Below are 20,720 nucleotides of genomic sequence, written 5' to 3'. Positions count from 1 at the left end.
CCTCCTCCTCCAGTCTCCTCCTCCACCCTCCTTCACTAGTCTCCTCCTCCACCCTCCTTCTCTAGTCTCCTTCTCCACCCTCCTCCTCCAGTCTCCTCCTCCAGTCTCCTCCTCCACCCTCCTTCTCCAGTCTCCTTCTCCACCCTCCTCCTCCACCCTCCTTCTCCAGTCTCCTCCTCCACCCTCCTTCACTAGTCTCCTTCTCCACCCTCCTCCTCCAGTCTCCTCCTCCAGTCTCCTCCTCCACCCTCCTTCTCCAGTCTCCTTCTCCACCCTCCTCCTCCACCCTCCTTCTCCAGTCTCCTCCTCCACCCTCCTTCACTAGTCTCCTTCTCCACCCTCCTCCTCCAGTCTCCTCCTCCAGTCTCCTCCTCCACCCTCCTTCTCCAGTCTCCTTCTCCACCCTCCTCCTCCACCCTCCTTCTCCAGTCTCCTCCTCCACCCTCCTTCTCCAGTCTCCTTCTCCACCCTCCTCCTCCAGTCTCCTCCTCCAGTCTCCTCCTCCACCCTCCTTCTCCAGTCTCCTTCTCCACCCTCCTCCTCCACCCTCCTTCACTAGTCTCCTCCTCCACCCTCCTTCTCCAGTCTCTTCCTCCACCCTCCTTCTCCAGTCTCCTTCTCCAACCTCCTCCTCTGCCCTCCGCTCTTTGTCATATATATAAACTTCATTACAGGCTCAAGGCCCACATGATAAAAAAAACAATACATACAAACAATACAGTACATACAAATATACAAGGGAAAAGGGCTAAAAAAAAAGGCACTCATGCCAGTGTTCCCAGATCTTGGAAGTGTACTTCACAGAGCTGAGACCAGGGTCTGTCATCAGATCAATTATAAGATTTGTAGAGCGGTCCAGCCGACTCATAAACTTAAAAGTAAGGTTCCTCAGCAAGGCCATGAAGGTGGTTAGACCCATTTTGCAGAACAGCTCGCTTGCTCTAGTACTCCTGGGTTTCTTCAGGAGTATCCTAAGACAGTCATTATAGGCTACTTTCAATTTACGCAAGCTCTCCTTCTTGTAATTCACCCAGAGTGCAGCTGTATAGAGACGGGTGCAGTAGGCTCTAAACAAATTAATCTCTACATCAACTGTACAGTGGTCAGCTGGACACCCCCAGAGTTTGCCCAGAAAGATGAAAGGCAGGAAACTTAATATCCATGTCATCCTTAGTCCTACAGACCATTACCACACTCTTCTTGGCATTATATTCAACATCAAAATCAACCCCATAGTTAGTGTTAACTACGCTGACAAGCAGATAACAGTGTTCTACATGTAAGAGTGTGGTCTAATATCAACAGGCTGAGCTGGAGCCGAACTTGGCAGAGGAGAGTTTGTCGGGAGAAAGCGCAGCCACCATGAATCCCTTCTCTCACCTGCTTTCAGCTGCTTATTGATGTGACTGTCGGGTTTACAGTGACCATGAAGAGACAGAGAGGAGCGTTCGTCTAGTTTCTGCCACCTCGTCAATATTTTATCCCCTGAATCAATAATGTCTTCCCACAATGTCTGGAGGAGGTGATGGTCAATAGCTGTGAAGTCCAAGAATGTGTGCAAAGAAATGTGTAAGATTGGGCGATGGGGGAAAGATGAGTTTTGGCACGTTTTCCATTAGCTAGTCTATATTTCAATCATCATCATAAATGGATCATGTATTAATATAAGATAAAAATTAGTTCCATCCTCAACCTCACTTCCAGTAGTCCACCAGTGTTGTATTGGAGAAATAGATGCGTTCCAACAGCTGCATCAGGCCCCTCACGTCACAGGTGAATGACGCTGAAGGCCAGTTTTTAAAGGGCGTTATGGGCCTGGTTTACTGCATCAGGTTTACAGTCAAACTATGGACAGAGGGAGAGAGAGAGAGAGAGTGACAGCAAGTGAAGCGCCCGCCAATAGACATGCACAGAGAGAGAGAGAGGGGGTGGGGGGTGGGGGCGGAGGCAAGAAGAAGGAACGGGAGGAGGAGAGGGAACTTGAAGCTGCCTCCGAGCGGCCCAGACACAGTAAATCATTACCACCATAAACCACAGAGCCAATAAAAAGCACAGCCTCACCCGGCTATCAGAACCAGAGGGAGAGGAGGAGAAGAGGAGGAGAGGATGAGAGGAGGAGCAGGGGGTATAGAAACAGATTCTCCCCATCTGGATTCATTACAGCAGAAAAAATAACTTCCCGCGGAAACACGCACACGGGTGCATGCACGGAAAAAGTCGCAAAAAAAAAACAAACACGCGCACACGCACAGGCGCACCATGCAGCCATATAATCACAATCAAGAAAGGCTCGAACATTTCAAAGACAAACATGTTTTTTCCTGTGGTCTAATAAAATTAAAAGTCGATGCCTCAGATGCCGGGCTGGCCCCGGAGCTGCCTGGCAATTAGAGAGCAGTAAAAAAGGGAAATGAGAAAGGGAGTGAAGAGCGAGAGACAGAACGGAGGGAGGGGTACCGGGCTTAATGGAGGGAGGGATGTGCTGAATTACCAGATTGGGACCATGTGAACTCCCCGAGGCTAGGCAACGCATGGATGAAGGATTGGCGAGGGAGAGCGCACCAAACCGAAAGGGATGGGGACAGCGGAGAGAGAGAGAGAGGGAGAGAGAGAGAGAGAGAGAGAGAGAGAGAGAGAGAAAGAGAGAAGGAATGGGAGACGCCGTGAAGGGTTTCAAATTGAAAAGAAAGCACTTTTTCAAAATGCAGTGGAACAATGGTCACTACAGTAGCAGACAAACCACTGATCTCTGTGGAGAAATTGCTTCTCAAGGAATAAAATCGTGAACTGTGTGAAAATGACTGAATGTAAATGAATGAATGGGAGCTTCACATTCTCACCAGCTCTACACAGAGCTGAGGTGGTAACCAAGCACAGCCTTGTTTTTCTTTTATTTTGATGAAATTGGCCAGTGCTTCCTGCCAGAGATTACCGCTCAAATTTGACCTGGCAGACTTTAATGTGCTGGTTATTACTGCTTATACTGTATGAGCTTCAGAGAATTTATCTTCGTAAAATGATAGGAAGACAGAATTAATTTATAAATGCTTTATGCTGGAGTTAAAATATGAGTAATCTGGTGCAGGAGGTCATGTCAGGTAAAAATATGATTACTTTCATGTGTTTTTTGAAGAACTCTCAGGAGACAAGTGGATAAATATCAGTATAGAAAAGGAAAAGAGGGAGTGTGGAGGTGACAGTTAAAGGGATAGTCAATTTTACATTTTTCCCTTTAAGACTTTTCTGTTCTATCCTCTGACATTGGTCCAAACCAACTGACCAAAATGTATCTGGGTCAAAAGAGGTGGTCTAAGTCCGGATTAAACTCAACTATTTTTTGTTTAGGACAAGTTAGGACACATGTATATGTCTCACAAAAGTCTTTAGTTTGCTCCCTGGACCTTGGTTTGAACATTCAGGTGTTCAAGCTGGATTCACACATTTCTTTACTCCTGATGAATTGAAGCTGAAGCCTCTGGACCGAGCCCTGGTCTCTGTGCTGCTCAAACAGTGGTGAAGAGCAGATATCTCTGACTCTGTGTGAGTGGATGTAGACTCCAGCCAGTGTTTGCATTAGTGCACATTGTCTCGTCCCGAGCAGCAAACCCCGGCCCACAGACTTTAATATGGCCCCACTGGGCTTCGGCTAAATAAATTAGGCTTACAGGAACCATAGACAATTGCCAGGATGCAACACCGGGGCCTGAACTTCCACTGAACCTCGGTATAAAGGAGCTCACACTCTCCCCCCCCCTCCCCTCTCTCTCTCTCTGTGTCTCTCGTCCAGCTCCATCTCCGGTAACAGTGATCAGAAAGGAAAAGACGTCTCGGAACAGTGTGTCTCTGTCCTGGCAGGAACCAGAACGACCCAACGGCATCATCCTGGACTATGAGATCAAATACTACGAAAAGGTTGGTGCAGAGCATATCGCTGATAAAATGTATATGTGCCTTTGAGCAAAGCAGCATCATAACCTGCACATATAAACGGAATAGTTCAACATGTTTGGATGAGAAGGCTGCACTATGTATCTTGTATATATGAGGCCACTCCCAGCATTTCTTCCACATATAACATTTTAATTAGTGTACTTCAAACTTGTTATGTTTGGACAGAGCAACACTAGCTGTTCTCACCCGTGGATATTTATTAAGTAGAACCAGATACTTTGCTTCAAAGGCCGTGATGCATTTGTTCCTATGAAAATTGCTCAACGGCTGAAAGAGTCTTGGCAGGCTCCGTAAGGTTTCTGGGTCTCGAGCCCATAGCAGGTGCTCGCTGGGGTCCCCTCCCCAGCTGAGCCAGGTGAGAGCGCACACGTCCAAGGTTTCCTCTGGTCGAGCCGTCCCACTTCCTGTCGACCTCCCCACACGTGAATGCGATAAAGTAGTGGAAATCTTTTCATCAAACTCCAGCCAGATTTAAAAGAAAGGGAATATTCTTTATAACTTTAAGATCAGAGGTGCTTTTTTTGTTTTCCATGTGTTTCATGTTCGAAGCCAAAAGTCACACTACAATAACACAAGTTGATACTTTGGATTAGAAAAAATGTTCAACTCTGCTCGAATGTGACCAGTTTGGGCTTTAGTTAAAACGCATTCGGTTGGAAATGGGGTTTCTCACTTTCAGATGCCAGGACATAGTGGTCTGATGCCTCTTTTATGGGTTCACTCTTAAAAAAGGCCACGTTACTTAGTTATTGGGGATCGCTTGACTACGGATAAGTATGTCAGTCTGAGAATGGAATTAATTTAACTAGGGTAATAAAAAATCGTATTTACTCTTTCTTACAAAAGCCCCACATCATAATTTTTTCTATCTGTCCGTTTTTATTTGTGTCCTCCTTTTTCTTATTTCCTTTCCTAATATCCTCCTCTCTCTCCTTGCCTCTCTTATTCCCCCCCCCCTTATAAATCTTTCTGCATCCTTCCCCCTGCCCCTGCCCCTGCCCTCCGTCCCTTTGTTTTTTTTTACCTCGCATCTCCCCTCTGCACCTCTCCCTCTATCTTTCATCCTGTCCTCCTCTCCCCTCGCCTCCTTAATGGAGACAAGTTTTATGGCAGACAGTAAATGCGTCTGTGGGGTCTCTCATTCCTCTGTGAGGGAAATTAGTGCAGAACGAATTACACTGGCTTTCAGCACCAACGCTGTGCTATGGCTGACATTTGATGGTGAAATTAGCCGTGGATGCAAGTTTAATCACACTGGCAGATTCAGTGTGTGTGTCTGTGCGTGTTCGTGTGCGTGTGCGTGTGCGTGCGTGTGCGTGTGTGTGTGTGTGTGGGTGTGTGTGTGTGTGTGTGTGGGTGTGTGTGTGTCCAGGATCACAGTTTGCCTGAATGCCAACAGTGGCCCCTAATCTCTTGATTAGTAGGCCGACAGAAGCTGTTTCCTCTCTAAACTCTGTTCCCTGCTCAGCCATCCTTACCTAAGATGTTAAAACAAGGCCGGGAAACATCGACAGTAGAAGTTAATGGCTGATACCAGGTCAGAACTCACCGCAGGTCTAATTCTCCAGTGTGGTTTACCAGTCGCACGCACACATGCTCACCCATCACGATTGTGTATCAATTCATAGAGTCTCTGTGACAAAACGTCGGGCATTTGTACTGATCTCTGTTAATCACATCACATCTCTCGGGAATTAATGGAGACACACAGAGACAGACACACAAACACACACACACACACACACACACACACACACACACACACACACACACACACACACACACACAAACCAGGTTCCCAGACGATTCTCCACAGCGGCCATACATACCCAGGGATTTTAAAACCCCGGACAAAGGGCTCTTCCATGCAGAAGAATAAACTGGGACAACCAGGGGAGACCCCCGTCCCAACCCAGGGCAGAGGCCTCTTCGTGTGGCAGGCAGAGGGACGCTGTCGGCCTCTGGCATGCCAACGATCAAGGCCATAGGAGGACAAGAGTTTGAGACCACACCATTACTCACTTATGAGACAGAGAGAGCCGTCCATATACACACGCAGGCATAATTGCAAGCACACACGAGCAGGAGGGTGAAACTGTGCACAGAGCGACCAAGATTAAAAGACAGAGCTTTTAGTAAGATGTTCAGATTTGCAGCATCAGCAAGGCTTAGCTTTTCTGTGTTTGCGGTTTTCTCCGTCTGTATTTACACAAGTTTAACACACACATACACAGTGTGTATTATCACGTAATCCAATCGCAATTTACCAATAACTCTAGGTCCTCTTACAGGGGAAGAAGGAATATTTTGCCAACAACCGCACAACATCACTCAATTAAAAGTACTTTCATCGTAGATGGAAAACTCAGTGGACTACTTTTTTTTCCTGCAGATGCATTTCAGTATTCAATAGGAAGCAGGAGTAAGCAGGAGACATTTTAAAAACTGAGAACAATAATATTCTTTAGTTATTTTCAATGCAAATCTGAGTTTTCAGCTAGCCATGCAAACCCAGATGTCTGTGCACATAGTATGTTGCGCTTTGGGAGGCCATGTTATTATGCCTGAAGTATTAAAAAGTTAGCATCATGAATAACATGTCATGGCAGCCATTGTTTGTAAGTTCTTTAAACACAGAAACATTTTCAAAGTTTCCATTGGAAGCAGGAAGTTGGTTTATTATACCACAGAACTCTGAGTGAATGCACATGGAACTAGAATGTCACTCAGCAAAGTGCATACCTCCCCTTATGAAACCACTTTTAAATTTCTATTTAGATTTGCACCAAAGTGCATTCACTCATAATTATCAGGACCTTAAACATGCCTGATTAATTGTCTTCAACAATATCCATGAATTATTCTCTGAGAAATCAACCAAAATGTTAAAAAATCTAAATTTGAAAACGAAAAAAACCTTTATCTGCATCTGAATTGAATTTAGTTCTTTCTTAGGTCATGCCCCAAAATCAGTATTACTATATTTTTGCTATAATTAAGTCCTGTTAATACCACCTCTACATATTATATTTTCCATTCAGCCTTGTAAGTAATGCGTCTCAGCAGTTTTCAATACACAGTTCTGATAATCATGGTATGTTAGTTATAGCACATTTACCCTTTAAGCTGGAGCTGTTAAGAAATACTGATTTGGCTTTTTTAGTTTTTTTCTGGAGGTTGATGGATGTATGTGTCGGGCTGACATTATGCAGATGTCTACTGAAGTTGTGCCTCTGTTAACGATGAGGAGGTTCATGATATCAGTAGCCGGGATGGGACGTGCCAGGAAAACCCACTGCAGCTCTTTTTCTTTTCTAAATGAAAACCCACCTAACCATGTGTTTTGGCTCCGACTCTGCCCACACAGCTCTTTTCCGCCAGCGCATTCCGCCGTGCCACACGGTCATGAAACCAAAGGCCCGAGTGTCTAAACTGTTCGGGCTGTGCACTTCCTACGTGTCCTATATATGGGAATTCTTATTGGGCACGTTTGCTTATATTCCTGGGAATTCCCAACCCCGAAAAGGTTCCTAGAAGAGGAAGAAGAGTAAGAAGAAGAAGAAGAAGAAGAAGAAGAAGAAGAAGAAGAAGAAGAAGAAGAAGAAGAAGAAGAAGAAGAAGAGGAAGAAGAAGAAGAAGAGAGGGGCTTTATCTCTGAAAATCCCAGGGCCAACTGTATGATCTTCTAAAGGTTAAAGGTTGCTATGCAGCCGATAAGGCATTTGAGAGCACTCTGTGGGAATAAACCTGTAGATTGTTTTTGCATGTTTTATCACCTTAATCTAAAAAGCAGAGAGAGAGAGAGAGAGAGAGAGAGAGAGAGAGAGAGAGAGAGAGAGAGGGAGCGCTTTAATTCGGGCTGTTTATTTAGTCTCACATGGAAGGAATGCTGGCTGGAACACTGTATTTACAAGACTTCTGCTGCACATCTCCTGTTTGTGGGTCCGTGTGCGTTTTCATCTGTGACTGTGTGTGAATGTGTGTGTAATACAAGCTATAATTTTCTACAGCCTTGTTTACGTTATCAAAGCAGAACGCAGCGCAGAGGCCATATTAAATTCTAGCCGTGTGCTGGCAAGACACACACGCACACACACACACACAGACACACAATGGGATATTCCACAATCACACGGCTTGTCGGGCTGCAGCGTTCGTAGAGGAGAGGTGTCTGACCCTTGTGTCGCTCTCAGTGTCTGTGTGTCCCCCTCGCACACAAATGCTTGTGCAGTAACACCTGTGTGAGATTTCCAGGGGGCTCGCCCACCGCCCTGTGCGCCGGACTGCAACAAGTCCCCAGCAGATTTATAGTTGCGCTGAAGACTTGTCTCAGGGCAGGTCTGGTGTATCGGTTACCTCCTCACACACATACCAGTTTTAAAAAAGCTTTGTGCGCCATAAAACTCTGATCCACTCCATTAGTGGGCGTGAAGTTGCTCTTGGACGCAGCCTGTGCATGTGTGCATGTCCGTGAGTGTTTATGCCGTAGCCTTTAACAATGAGCGCCTGTTAATAACCGGGGGTCTATAAAACGAGGATTCCACTCTGCCCGGACATGGCACACATCGGCCTTGAATGGTTTTTATGAGCCTTGGCTGTGTTGCAAAACATGTAGCTCATTTTTAGGATTGTTGGAGTCATCCCTAGTAGGTTGCCTGAAAGATTTAGGATCAGCCTTGCCCTATTTTTCCTCCTGTCTGACAGTTGGTTTCATAGCACTGAGCGTAGCATTAATAGGACTGAAGGCCTGGAGGGCACGGCCGGGCCCGGCACATTTAGCAGTGGACAGTTCAAATGGGCTGTGAGGCTCAGACAGGGGAACGTGACATTTGTTGACATTTGTGTTCGAGACATAAATTAGCCTCTAAATGGTTTCATCCCCCTGCAGATTCATCTCACACAGCTCGGCAGTAACAGTGTCACCTCTTTATTTTATTTCATTTCATGCTATTTGATGTGCCAGTGGTGCATTCTGCTACCCAATCCATCACAATGTGAATCTTCTTGGCAGAGATCGGTTGCCTTGATGTATTTTTACCATGTTTTAACTGAATTCAAATATTTTTTTTAATTACGAGTAACATTCCTTTAAGCACATTTCAAAGTTGATTGAAATTGTTCTCCTACAGAAAATGTAAAAACGAAATATTCAAGTATATCATAATATTTTTTTTTTGCAGTATTATGCATAATAATATGTTCATTAGATAAATTGTGTTTAATTCACCAACTAGTGTTTAATTTGCAGTAAATATGCAGGAGCTGATCCAGGGGTGGGGCAGGGGGGCACTTACCCCTGCTGAAATCTGATTGGCCCCTGAAGTGCTTAAACGTTATTTTTTTCATAAATTCATCACTCACTAGTAATACTAATACATATTAGAGATTAAACAATGTGCTTGATAAAGGAACAAACTTCAAAATAAATTCAATGATGCTATAGAGCTAACAGTACATTTTGCTAAGTGGCCTCTTTATGGCCCCTAATTAAAAAAAATCCAAGAACCGCCACTGTAAAAATGTACTTCTCAAGCAGATGATAATGTACAACTATATATATTTAAAATCCCAACAACATGACCTGATTAGATCCTCCTATTTTTCTAACTGAAAGCTCGTTGGGCTACTCGCTCTCCTCTGCATCGACCTGCTGCCCTCTCGTCTGTTCTGCTGCTTTTTCCTCCTTCCACATCTGGAAGCAATGTGCCAAACGCAGACCTGGTGTGTAAATCCTGCTGTTGCTTTATCAGTGGAGATCAGTAGAGAGAGAAGTCATAAAATAAAAAGGGCATAACTCATCAGATTGGGAGAGAGAGCGGCCAAACGGGCTGGTGGTGTTGATGTGTGTAAGTGTGTGCGTGAGTGTGTGTGGGTGTGTTATATTCAATGATTGTCCGAAAATGTGTATTCTAAGAAAACACAAAACAGCTTTTTCACAAATATATGATTCCTCTCTTTGTCCGTCTTGGTCTTTGTCCTTCTTGTCTGACAGGAGGAGCATGAGACCAGCTACACCATCCTCCGTGCACGCGGCTGCAATGTGTCTCTAAACGGGCTGAAGCCCAACACCGCCTACCTGCTGCAGATCCGAGCTCGCACCGCCGCCGGGTACGGAGCCAGCAGCCCCAGCTTCCAGTTCGAGACCAGCCCCGACTGTAAGCTCAGAACACACATACACCGCGGCATGTTGGAAATATGTTGGGTTTGCAGATTAGACGTGAGGCCAGTGCTTGTCCTTTTATATAAAATACCTAATAAAGAATAGTGAGATGCTGTTGCCGTTGTGAAACCACGTGGAGTTTTTGCCCTGCAGTGCGTCACAGGAGAGTCTTTGTGTCCGGTGGTCTAATAACTGTTTCCAAAGATTTTGTTCTCCGATGTAGCAACAACATCGGTGTGATCATTTTTCCATGAAGCTGGCCAAATTGAAATATGTTTGCATTTACTGGCACAAAATATCGGACGTTGTGTCAACATAGTCTAACTTTGACAGCAGTATTGGATCCATAGTGTTTAAACTTCTGAGTTTAATAAACTTCTCATGTGGTCTTTATTGATCGAATGCTGTTACGGGCTTTTACAAAAACCTTCTTAGGATTAGTGTGTCTAAATAAGTGTGTCCAGATCAACTTTAATGTGTTCTTATACTGAAATAAAAAATGATGTCGATGTTTTACCACATATGGTGAGGGTAGATTGTGAGGCAGCTAATATTTGTTAATGGATTAAAGGATTTATTTGCTTTTTTTGCTCTCTGTCTTTCCAGCAGCCTTCTCTATCTCCAGTGAGAACAGTCAGGTGGTTCTGATCGCCATCTCCTCTGCCGTGGCCATCATCCTGCTCACCGTGCTGCTCTACGTCCTCATCGGCAGGTCGGTCCACCACTCGCCTGACTCCAGTCCAAATGTCCTCTCTTCCAATCACAGCATTCGTTCTGCTCTCATCAGCGTTTCATTAAAACTGAGTGTTTATTTGGCTAAAAATACAATTTACATGTTAACACCACATAGAACTGGAGAAATGTAATTTATCCAGTATGTCTAGTGCAGTTCTTGTAAAAACACATTGTGAGAGATGTATTAGGGAGTGTGTTCAGAGGAGAAAACGAAGAATTGTGTGTGTGTGTGTGTGTGTGTGTGTGTGTGTGTGTGTGTGTGTGTGTGTGTGCTTCTGCCTGGGCCTTGCCGTTGTGTGTGGCTGAAGTTGGCAGTCAGTACTGTTCAGAGAGAGTATAAATCCATGGCTCATTATAAGACTTACTGATCCTCTCTTGGCTTATAAGAGCCGGGATTACACACACACACACACACACACACACACACACACACACACACACACACACACGCAGAGTTCTCGCTCCCCTCCAGGCAGGGCCACGTCTTATTGGGATACATGGCACTATTTCTGACCTCTCTCTGTTTGGATTGGCAGGTTTTGTTGCCACAGCAGATCCAAACATCCTGATGAGAAAAGACTGCACTTTGGCAACGGTCACTGTAAGTATTAGTTCTCCCCAGGCCTGCTTCCACCCGTCCCCTCTGCACTCCACCGTTCACCAGGTCAGGGAGCGGAGGTACAGTGTGTGAGTGACGTTCAGGGGAGATGTCTCTCTCTCCGAGCACTTCTCACACCACTACGCCAGCCGCCGGTTGTTTTAGAGCTGATCCTTCCACGCTTGAAGTGGTTCCCCCTCTACCTCGGTTGGTTTGGTCATATGAGAGGACTGCAGTCGGACCGAGACCATATTGAGAAGGAGGTTTCTCGGTCCATTTGCAAACCAATCCGCGAGGCTTCACTCGGAAAGGCAACAAGTTCAGACGGCTCCCGTAGCCAGCTGCAGCCAGTGCTGAGAATTAAGGTTTACATGACCCCTAATTATGAGGTTTACCCCGGAGGAAAGTCATCTCAGCTGATGCACATCTGACCAGGGATGAAAAAGCTTTCACTCATATGATGATGTAAAGTTAGTTTTCAATGTAAAATTTGACCAGAGAGTAAAAGGGCCAAGGAAACAGCTTGATAGTCCGATGTCGGCCAACACAGGTTTTAAAAAATGCTCCACACACTTTTTTACTTGTTCTGCTTTATTTATATGTGAAGTGTTATTTACTGTCTCCCACCTTTAACCTTGACCCAGGCCCACAACTCCCCAGGCACCGCGCAGCATCTGTCCACTCCTTCATGAATAGTTAGGATGGGTCAGAGGCAGGACATAAAAAACTCCACGGGGGGATCATAAAGCACAACTTTATTACTTAAAGAATAGATTCACATGTTTCAAGTCTGTCTATAAACAATACTCACATAGCCACGTTGAGTTCTTTGGTCTGATATGGCCATCTGAGGAGCAGCCAAAGCCGTAGTCTTCTTTGTGAGCATGATCTAATTCTTAAGTTTAGCCAAAGCTAATATAATATAATGTTGGACACGTCACTTGGGTCTTTTTTTATTAGTTACTGTTTGTGTTTGTATCACAGATCGGCTGCGTAGAAACATGTGTGCATTATTAAAAACTGAGATTTACTTAAAGACGTTAAAACTGTTTGACTTGAGAGCTGCTGTTGATCTAACACGTGATTTACTGCATCAACTGCTTCCTGTTAAAATCCCATCGTGATCCAGTCTAAACCAAAACTCACAAATTCAGACTGAGGGAGGATTTTCAAAGTTTCTTTCAAGTGGACGCTTGTTACCAAGAGTTTTTAAATGGTCATTAACCTTCTGCTCTTCTTCTTCTGCTGCTGCTGCAGTGCGTCTGCCGGGTATCAGGACCTACGTGGACCCCCACACGTACGAGGACCCGAGCCAGGCCGTGCACGAGTTCGCCAAAGAGCTGGACGCCTCCTGCATCGCCATAGATAAAGTTGTGGGAGCAGGTGAGGCCTCACTTCATCCTCACCAAAATGCCAAATAGAGTTTATTTAGTTATAACATTGTTATTATAAACATAGTTAAAGATGATTGTCTCAGTGAGTAAAATGAGGACATACATTATTCAGCTCAGGTAAAAAGTAGATCACCAGTTTTCGTGATTCATCATCCAAAGGTTTTTCAGTTCAGGAAACAGTAGCAAAAACTTTTTTTTAAACTGGATTAAAAGAAAATACTTTGCTTCTTCTTTTTCCCTCTCTTACATCAGAACCCTTTTTACCTCCTCACTCTTTCATGCTCTATTTCAATGACACAGACAAACCAAGTGCATGAACACTCAGAAAGAAATGTGTGCATGTAGTATTTCTATATATACTGTGTATATAGACATATATACTGTGTGTATATGTATATATATATATATATATGTTCATGGCAGCAGGCTAGTTTAACTGTAAGACTTACACAACACAGCTGGGAATGAGAAAGATTTTCATGCCCCAGCTTGAAGTCTCTTCTTTCCAGTCCCATACAGTGGAGAGGGAGAGATGGTGATTTGTGAATCTCAATTTCCCTCTTTCCTTCTTTCCTCCCTCATTTTCCTGCCTCTCTCTCGTCTCTTCTTTGCCTGATGCTGTAATCCTAAACTAAATCTAATTATCAGAACAGTAAAGCAAACCTCTCCGCTCCTCTCCTCCCTGATAAGTTGAGCGGGAGTGCAGGGTAATGCATTGTGATTCATGTCGAGCGCTGAGGCAGAATGGATGAGACCAAAGCGCACAGCGCATAACAGCAGGCCAGTCTCCAGAGTCCCTGCAGCTCTCCACTCTGTAAAGCTGTCAGGACGGCTGAGAGTCTAATACCTGAGTCCACACCGGACCCTGCTCCACTCCTCTCTGCATATTTCATCGTCCATATCGGAGACCAATCTATGCTGATCTCTATAGCGTCGGATTGACACAATATGGATATTGGTTTTATTTTAATTAGAAATCCGATATGGAAAGTTCAATGTGGTTCTTTGTGTTGTGCTGTAGATTATATTAATCCCACACTGCTTTTCTGTGGGAATGTTCTATAATTAACATGCATGTCATTGAATCGTTATATTATGTGTACTGTTGCAGGCTAGAAAAGTATTCACAGTACAGATTTAACATTATGGAAAAACTTTAAAGCTTTCAATCATTTCAAATGAATAACTAATGTAATTAAAATATAATTAGTGATCATTTAAAATCTGTTCTTTTCAACGTTCTATTTAAAAAAAGGAATTAAGCCTGAGCCTTTACACACAAGTCCAGAGTGAAGAAGGTTACAATATGATATCAATGCACACAACTCCAAAGCTTTCTTTGCAATTTCACTTCAAACTTTACTAGAGTATTGAAAAAAAACTTTCCATCTCACAAAGTTAAAGAAAGTGAAAAGGAAAAATCCTGCATCAAACTGTGTTAAGTTGTTCCCTGACCCATACCTCATCCTTCCATGAAGTTTGGTGGTCATCTGCACTGTAGTTTGTGTGTAATGCTGCTGACTAACAAGCGCAGGAGAAAACACAACCTCTTTGGTGGAAGTAATAAGTTTACTTTCATCTGTTCTATAACATATCTGTGAAATCAGAGGAACTATAAAGATCAGAATTTGCCTTAATTTGACTCTAAAAACCAACTTAAGATGTTAGATTCCAGCAAAGTGTGTGTGTGGTTAAAATAACAAAATAATGAAATCTTAGACACCAGCAGATATTGAGGAATCTTATCTCATCTAAATGAACAGAAAAGCCTGGGAACATTTTGATGCGGTCACAAGGACAAATTAAAGTTTGTAAGTGAACATTAAAGCTAAAGCCATGATGGAAAGTCTTCAGTGCAAGTAGAGGCCTTCTGTCTGTACATGTGATTTTAACAAAGCTATACAAGCTCATGAACAGTATACACCTCAATATACACTTCTTTTTTCTCCACCCCTGCCCCGGCCTCCATCTGTCTTCTTTAAACATGTTAACCAGACTTTGATCTGCTTGCCAATCGGTGATTTGTGTTAAAAGAGAGAACACATGCGCCACGCTCTCTACACGGGTCAGACTCTCAGATCAAAGTGGGATATCCACCTCCACCAGAAATCAGGAAAGGAGAGAGTGTCCCTAATCAAGCCTCGTTAGACCCAGATCTTCTTTCTCGGAGTGACCACGTATATGGAAAAAAATGAAAGGTGCGTCGGTCCGGCCTTATCCGCCCGTCCAGCGCCGAGGGTCAGGAGAACAGAGCAGGAAGGGACGGGCCTGCTCTCGGTGTTTGGACAGGCTGTAATTATTCTGGATAAGTTCTTCCAGACGCCGTCCCTTCAAGTCCAAGATTTGACCCGTGCTCTCTGATCCAGAGCCGCTGTGGGAAATGATTGTACGTGACGGAGGGAGATCTGCACATGTCTCAGCGCTGACATCACCACGCATGAGCGCGCTCGATGTGCATTTACACTATGGAGTAACACACACAAACGCATACACGCACTCAAACACAAACACACTCGGCTCATCTCCCGCAGTCCGGCCTAATCCCTGTCACCAGCTGCAGAAGGGCTGGCTGGCTTTGAAGTGGCCGGTCTGCCAACAGCGCTGACAGGGCACACACACACACACACACACACACACACACAAGTAGGAGTTGACATAAACACACACATGCTCACACGCTGGTAACAAATCCAGATTGATCAGAGTGAATGTGAGGTCACACTGCTTTTTTTTAAATTGGACATACAAGGAAAGTTGAAAGGTCACTGTGTACCATCAGAACACTGTGGAATTGTGTGGAATCGTTGTATTAACCAGTCCATCCTGTTTGACTCATGGTCTGTAGGGGAGTTCGGCGAGGTGTGCAGTGGTCGCCTGAAGATGCCCAACAAGAAGGAGATCTGTGTGGCCATCAAGACTCTAAAGGGAGGATACACGGACAAGCAGCGGCGGGACTTCCTCGCCGAGGCATCGATCATGGGGCAGTTTGACCACCCCAACATCATCAGGCTGGAGGGGGTGGTGACGCGCAGTAAGTGCACCACACACGACGGGCAGGGGGGAGTGACTTTGCCAAATTGAAGTTATGTAAGTCGCTTACGTTTAAAAAATACATCATCACAAGATAAACTCAAAAATAGGAATAGCATAGAATCGAGTAGAATAGAATAGAGATATGATTTGTATTCCCATTGCATCACAGATCCAACATCTCCAGAGAGACTTTTTTTTTTTTGACCGATTCCGGATTTACAATTGTCTTTGACAAATGGCTGTGAAGCGGCCGACACTCCTGTGAATGAGCGCAGGAGCTTTATTGAGTTGCCACGGTGTAAATCTCCGCAGATCAATGTGCTTTGATCAAAGCCGGTGTCCAAAGCGGGGCGTAAATCCATAAATCCATATCTGCGCCCGGCTCCCCTCTGGGCCTCTTTATAAGACTATCATTAGCACACGGAAGGCCTCTTTAAAAAGAAGTGACTGCAGAAAAAGGGAACTAATGAGTCTGAACTTTGTCGCTGAGGAACGGGCCAGGCCTCCGTCTCTCCCCGCGGCACCGGGCTTGTTAAGTAGCTCTGCCATGTTTTTCTAAAGAGTAGAATTAAATACCTGGAGAACTTCCCTCTCACTTTATTGTCTTTGATTTTTCCTCTTATTTTGTCTCTTATTCATTTGATTCTTTTTTTTGTTCTCCTCCCAAGTGTTTTTCTCGGTTCCTTAATTGCCGCCTGGCTCTGAAATTTGCATTCAGTGACTTATTGCCGTGACTTCTTTGAATCAAAAGCAGCTTCACTAACATAGGATCTCAAAGAGTGCGGTGAAAACAGACACAGACGCATTTTTCAACCTTATATATTTTTTTAAAACTAAGGATTTCTTTCTGTTTCACTTGCTGAAAGCTGAGTGGGGCAAAGCAGACTGATACTTAGGATTCATCAGAGTGAGTCATCACCGACAGACCTGAAAGCTATCGCTGATTCTCAAGGGGCAAAGCTAATCAACGAATTATTGAATTCTTTTGGCAAGAGTTCTTTTTTCTTGAGGGTATTAGATACTTTCTCTTTAATGAATGGTGAAATTGAATCCAGTGAAATAGGCAGCCAGTAGTCGTCAGCTGAGTCATCTCTATCTCTTTGCATTTTGCTTTGTGAAGAAAGTCCATTCAGCCGGAGCCTTGAACACAGTACATCCAGAATGTGAAGTGGTTGTATGTCTGTAAGCCCTCATCCTAGAAACTAATGTCTAATTCATCGAATACCACTCTACCATGTCCAGTCTGTGGGAAATGCTGCAATAACACAACTGTGGCTTTATTTGCTGCTTTTAGACTAATGGGAGAAGCTCGGTGTTCAGTGTTAGTCTACGTGTGTGTGTGTGTGTGTGTGTGTGTGTGTGTGTGTTACATTTAGAGGGATATATGTGCCCGAGTTGCAGCGGTATGAGTGCAGGGCAGAGTTTTAGGGGGACTATTTGGTTCACACACACACACACACACATGCACATACACACACACACACACACACACACACACACACACACACACACACACACACACACACACACTGTGGTGGGGTGATTTATTAAGCTGCTCCTGTTAATTCTTAATAATCCTGAGACTTTCACACCCCATTTACCTTGCTGCTGCTTTTGGCTTTTCCACTGGCTGCATATTTGTAGTTACACCCACACACACACACCAACGCACACACACAAACGCACACACACATGCACACTCTTTCTCTCACGGCCATGCATGCACACAGAACAAATGGGGCTTGGGGGCCTGTATCTTTTCTGCCAGTGTTGGGAACAGAGAAGGGAAGAGGACAGGAGGGAGGGGCCGAGTGTGTGTGTGTTCCCATCTTCAACTATAAAAGCCATTAGAGCCAAACTGTATCTATTACTGTGGTCAAATACTGCAGTTGGGAGAGTGACATATTTTTTACAGCAGTAATACATATATATATATAACATTAACTTTCAGCTATGTGCTGGCACAAATAGGACTTTTTGTCAAACTCAGATTGACTCATAGGGACTTTTTCCACTGTGAGTCTAGTCAGTCACTAGATCTGCATGGACTGCATTACAGATACTGAGTCTAACTTCCATCATTGTTCATAGATATTATTTTCCAGAGAGAGTATTATATTTGTTTCTCTTAACAATCGATTCCAACGCGCTTTCCACTCAGCCCATGTTACTCCTCCAAAATGTCTGTTTCACCAGATGTGTGAAAAAGGGGGTGATGGGGAAAGAAAGGTATAGGGATGATAGAGAAAGGATCTGTTGAGAAGGAAAGAAGGGGGGGGGAGGAGGAGGAGGGCACATTAATCAGAATCAAGTGGAGATGCAGCATATGGCGCTACAGTAACAGTGCAGCAGGGAGAACAAAGCCATCTGGGACACAAACACGTTCTGACACCGATGCTGCTCTTTTAACCACGGCTGATTTAAAGGTTTCTTAAAGAGAGTTTTTCTTCTCTTTCTTTCCTCGGTAGTAAACCGTGAGTCCGCCGCAGTCTGATCAGGTACAGATGATCGCAGGCGGCGTGGATTTACAGCCGGGTCCTCCACAGGAATAAAGATGTCACACTTTGACAGCTGACCTGCCGAGGCCCTAAAACTATGACTAGGATCAGTTCATTTTGCTCTGTGTATGTGTGTGTGTGTGTATGATGGACAGAAAAGAGTTCAACCAGGCCCCTATCAGAGCCTGTGTACATGCACAGCTCTGTATATCTGCTTTAAGTCAAGTTACAGCCCTCCCTGGTTACTCCCCGTGTCGGTGGATAAATCTCAGTGTGGTATGATATTTGAGCACGAGAGTCGTTGCCCTCATTCTGTGAGAAGTACCTCTGATCTGATGTGACCATTAATGGAAATCCTCTTGGTTACAGGTAAACCCGTGATGATTGTCACAGAATACATGGAGAACGGATCCCTGGACAGCTTCCTGAGGGTAAGTACTGACACGGACGAACACTCACGACTGCACCCGAGGAAGAAGTGTGTGTTTTTCATGCATCGTAGAGACACGCAACCAGAGGCAGCTTGATGGGGAACACACACACACTCGGCGGCCGGCTGAGGATTAGGGCCCTCACACCAGGGAGCCGCCTTAAATGCAGGAGGGGGGGGGGGAATGTCATGCACCTGTCAAATGCACAATCTAAAGGCAGCGGTCACACATACGCAAATGCGGGCGAATATCGCGGATCAAGGTTCACCAAAGTTGAACTCCACGTGAAGCCAAGCCGCGGATTTTCTTCGCCACAGGAAGCAAATACTATATAAGCCCCCCCCCGCACACAGATTGGAAGTGAACAGGAGTTGTGCCACTGGTACTCACGTACCCTAATGTTGCGTTGAAATGTCACCGCAGAGCAGGGCAGTCAATCTTTGCTCTTTGTTTTTTTATAAATGACCGATCTGTCTATGAATGAAACCTTGAAAATACATTGTGTCCAGAAAAAGACATTGTGTAAGAGTCTCACCAGGGAAAGATATGAAATAGCTCTTAGTTTAAATGCTGTGTCTGAACATCACCAGATAAATCTTTCCGGGTTCTATTAACTAACAGCTGTGACCCGGTCAGTGAAATAAAAGAAATCCTGCTTCGTGAAAGTTTAGTTTATTGTTTTATTTTACAGGGGCCATGCACAACAGTTGAGCCAGTGTAAGATATACAGGCTACACTGGCCGAGATGGTTATGTTTTCACCCCCGTTTGTTTGTTTGTTTGTAACAAGATTAAAGATTACAGGATTTATTATCACAAAACGTGGTGGAAGGATGCAAACCCATTAGTTCTGTTGGGTCTCTGCATCAGGGGAGAGGTTAAGGATTTTCTTTCTGCTTTCTTTGACATTGCTAGAGGCAATTTTATACATTTTCACTAATTTCTCAGAGAATAACTATTGGATTTAAAAAAAAATCTTTAGAGGACTGATAGTTATGATCCAAAGATAGTTGTGAGATGTGTGATCTAGTGAATGTAATTGTGGTTTCATAAGAGGACAGCTTTGCATTGGCGGAAGTATAGTTTGCAACTGCAGCAGGATAATATGAAAGACAAAACAGTTCAATATAACATTTACCAGCGATCAACTGACGAAATTACATAGAGAACACATGTACAATATACATGACATACTCTCCATGTTAGAAAATAGTTCCATAGGACATGACTGATTTGGCTTGAAATGTGTTAAGTGTAGTTGTTAAATCCAAAATGATTCTCCTAAAACTTCAAACTTTCTTTTTTAATAAATAATGTTCTTGAGATCGGGCTGATTCTGACTGTTTCAGCTTGACTCTCCGTTCAGGGCTTATAATTTTCTAAGGTTTTATGATCTGTCTCCCTGCTTCTCTCTCGGCCATGAGTGAATTGGATTCTAGCCTTGCCTCTGTCTCTTAAACAGGAATAGACCTGGTTCACAGCACTGGCATGAAAGCTCCTGTACCGAGGCCTGTTTTAGCCCTTTTCTTTCCACATGTGTCTTCACGGCATCCACTCACATCCAGGAGGAGTAGCCGTTGATTCTTGACATGCTCCCAGAGGCCTGTACTTTATCACTGAAAATGTGTGCAAACACACTCACGCAAATGCATAGCATATGCACCGCAGCTTACGTCCATGTTCCGAATCTGCAGAGCTTTGTAGTGACTAAGCCAGGTGGTCTGGCCACTAATTGCCCTGGTCGGACTGGGATGGGAGGTGGACCCGGCTGGTTTTCAAAGGAAAACACACTCAACTCACGCTCCTCTCACAAATGACGTGGTACGGCAGCTAATGCAAATGTGAATAGCCTTCCAGACAAAACACTCATCCACATGCTATTTGTCGGATGTGAACCTAGAGAGGAAACTGCCGGAGACAT

General features: G+C 44.4%; 1 protein-coding gene across 2 annotated transcripts in view; it reads left to right on the top strand.

Annotated features, from left to right (window-relative positions):
• The window catches only part of epha3 (eph receptor A3), a 102,479-nt gene that overhangs the window by 62,377 nt on the left and 19,382 nt on the right, over positions 1-20,720 (top strand). Inside the window, exons 6-12 of one of the 2 annotated variants that reach the window (XM_053439559.1) lie at positions 3,788-3,912; positions 9,944-10,106; positions 10,721-10,823; positions 11,383-11,447; positions 12,702-12,827; positions 15,684-15,869; positions 18,739-18,800. In XM_053439559.1, coding sequence (XP_053295534.1) covers positions 3,788-3,912; positions 9,944-10,106; positions 10,721-10,823; positions 11,383-11,447; positions 12,702-12,827; positions 15,684-15,869; positions 18,739-18,800 — 830 coding nt within the window. Of the gene's footprint in view, positions 1-3,787; positions 3,913-9,943; positions 10,107-10,717; positions 10,824-11,382; positions 11,448-12,701; positions 12,828-15,683; positions 15,870-18,738; positions 18,801-20,720 lie in introns of both variants that reach the window. The other variant, XM_053439560.1, reaches the window with a different exon arrangement.

The sequence above is a fragment of the Pleuronectes platessa genome, chromosome 14 (genome assembly GCF_947347685.1).
Source record: "Pleuronectes platessa chromosome 14, fPlePla1.1, whole genome shotgun sequence".
Taxonomy (NCBI): Eukaryota; Metazoa; Chordata; class Actinopteri; order Pleuronectiformes; family Pleuronectidae; genus Pleuronectes; species Pleuronectes platessa.
Note: the sequence above shows the minus strand (reverse complement) of the source record. Positions and strands in the feature narration are given on the sequence as shown.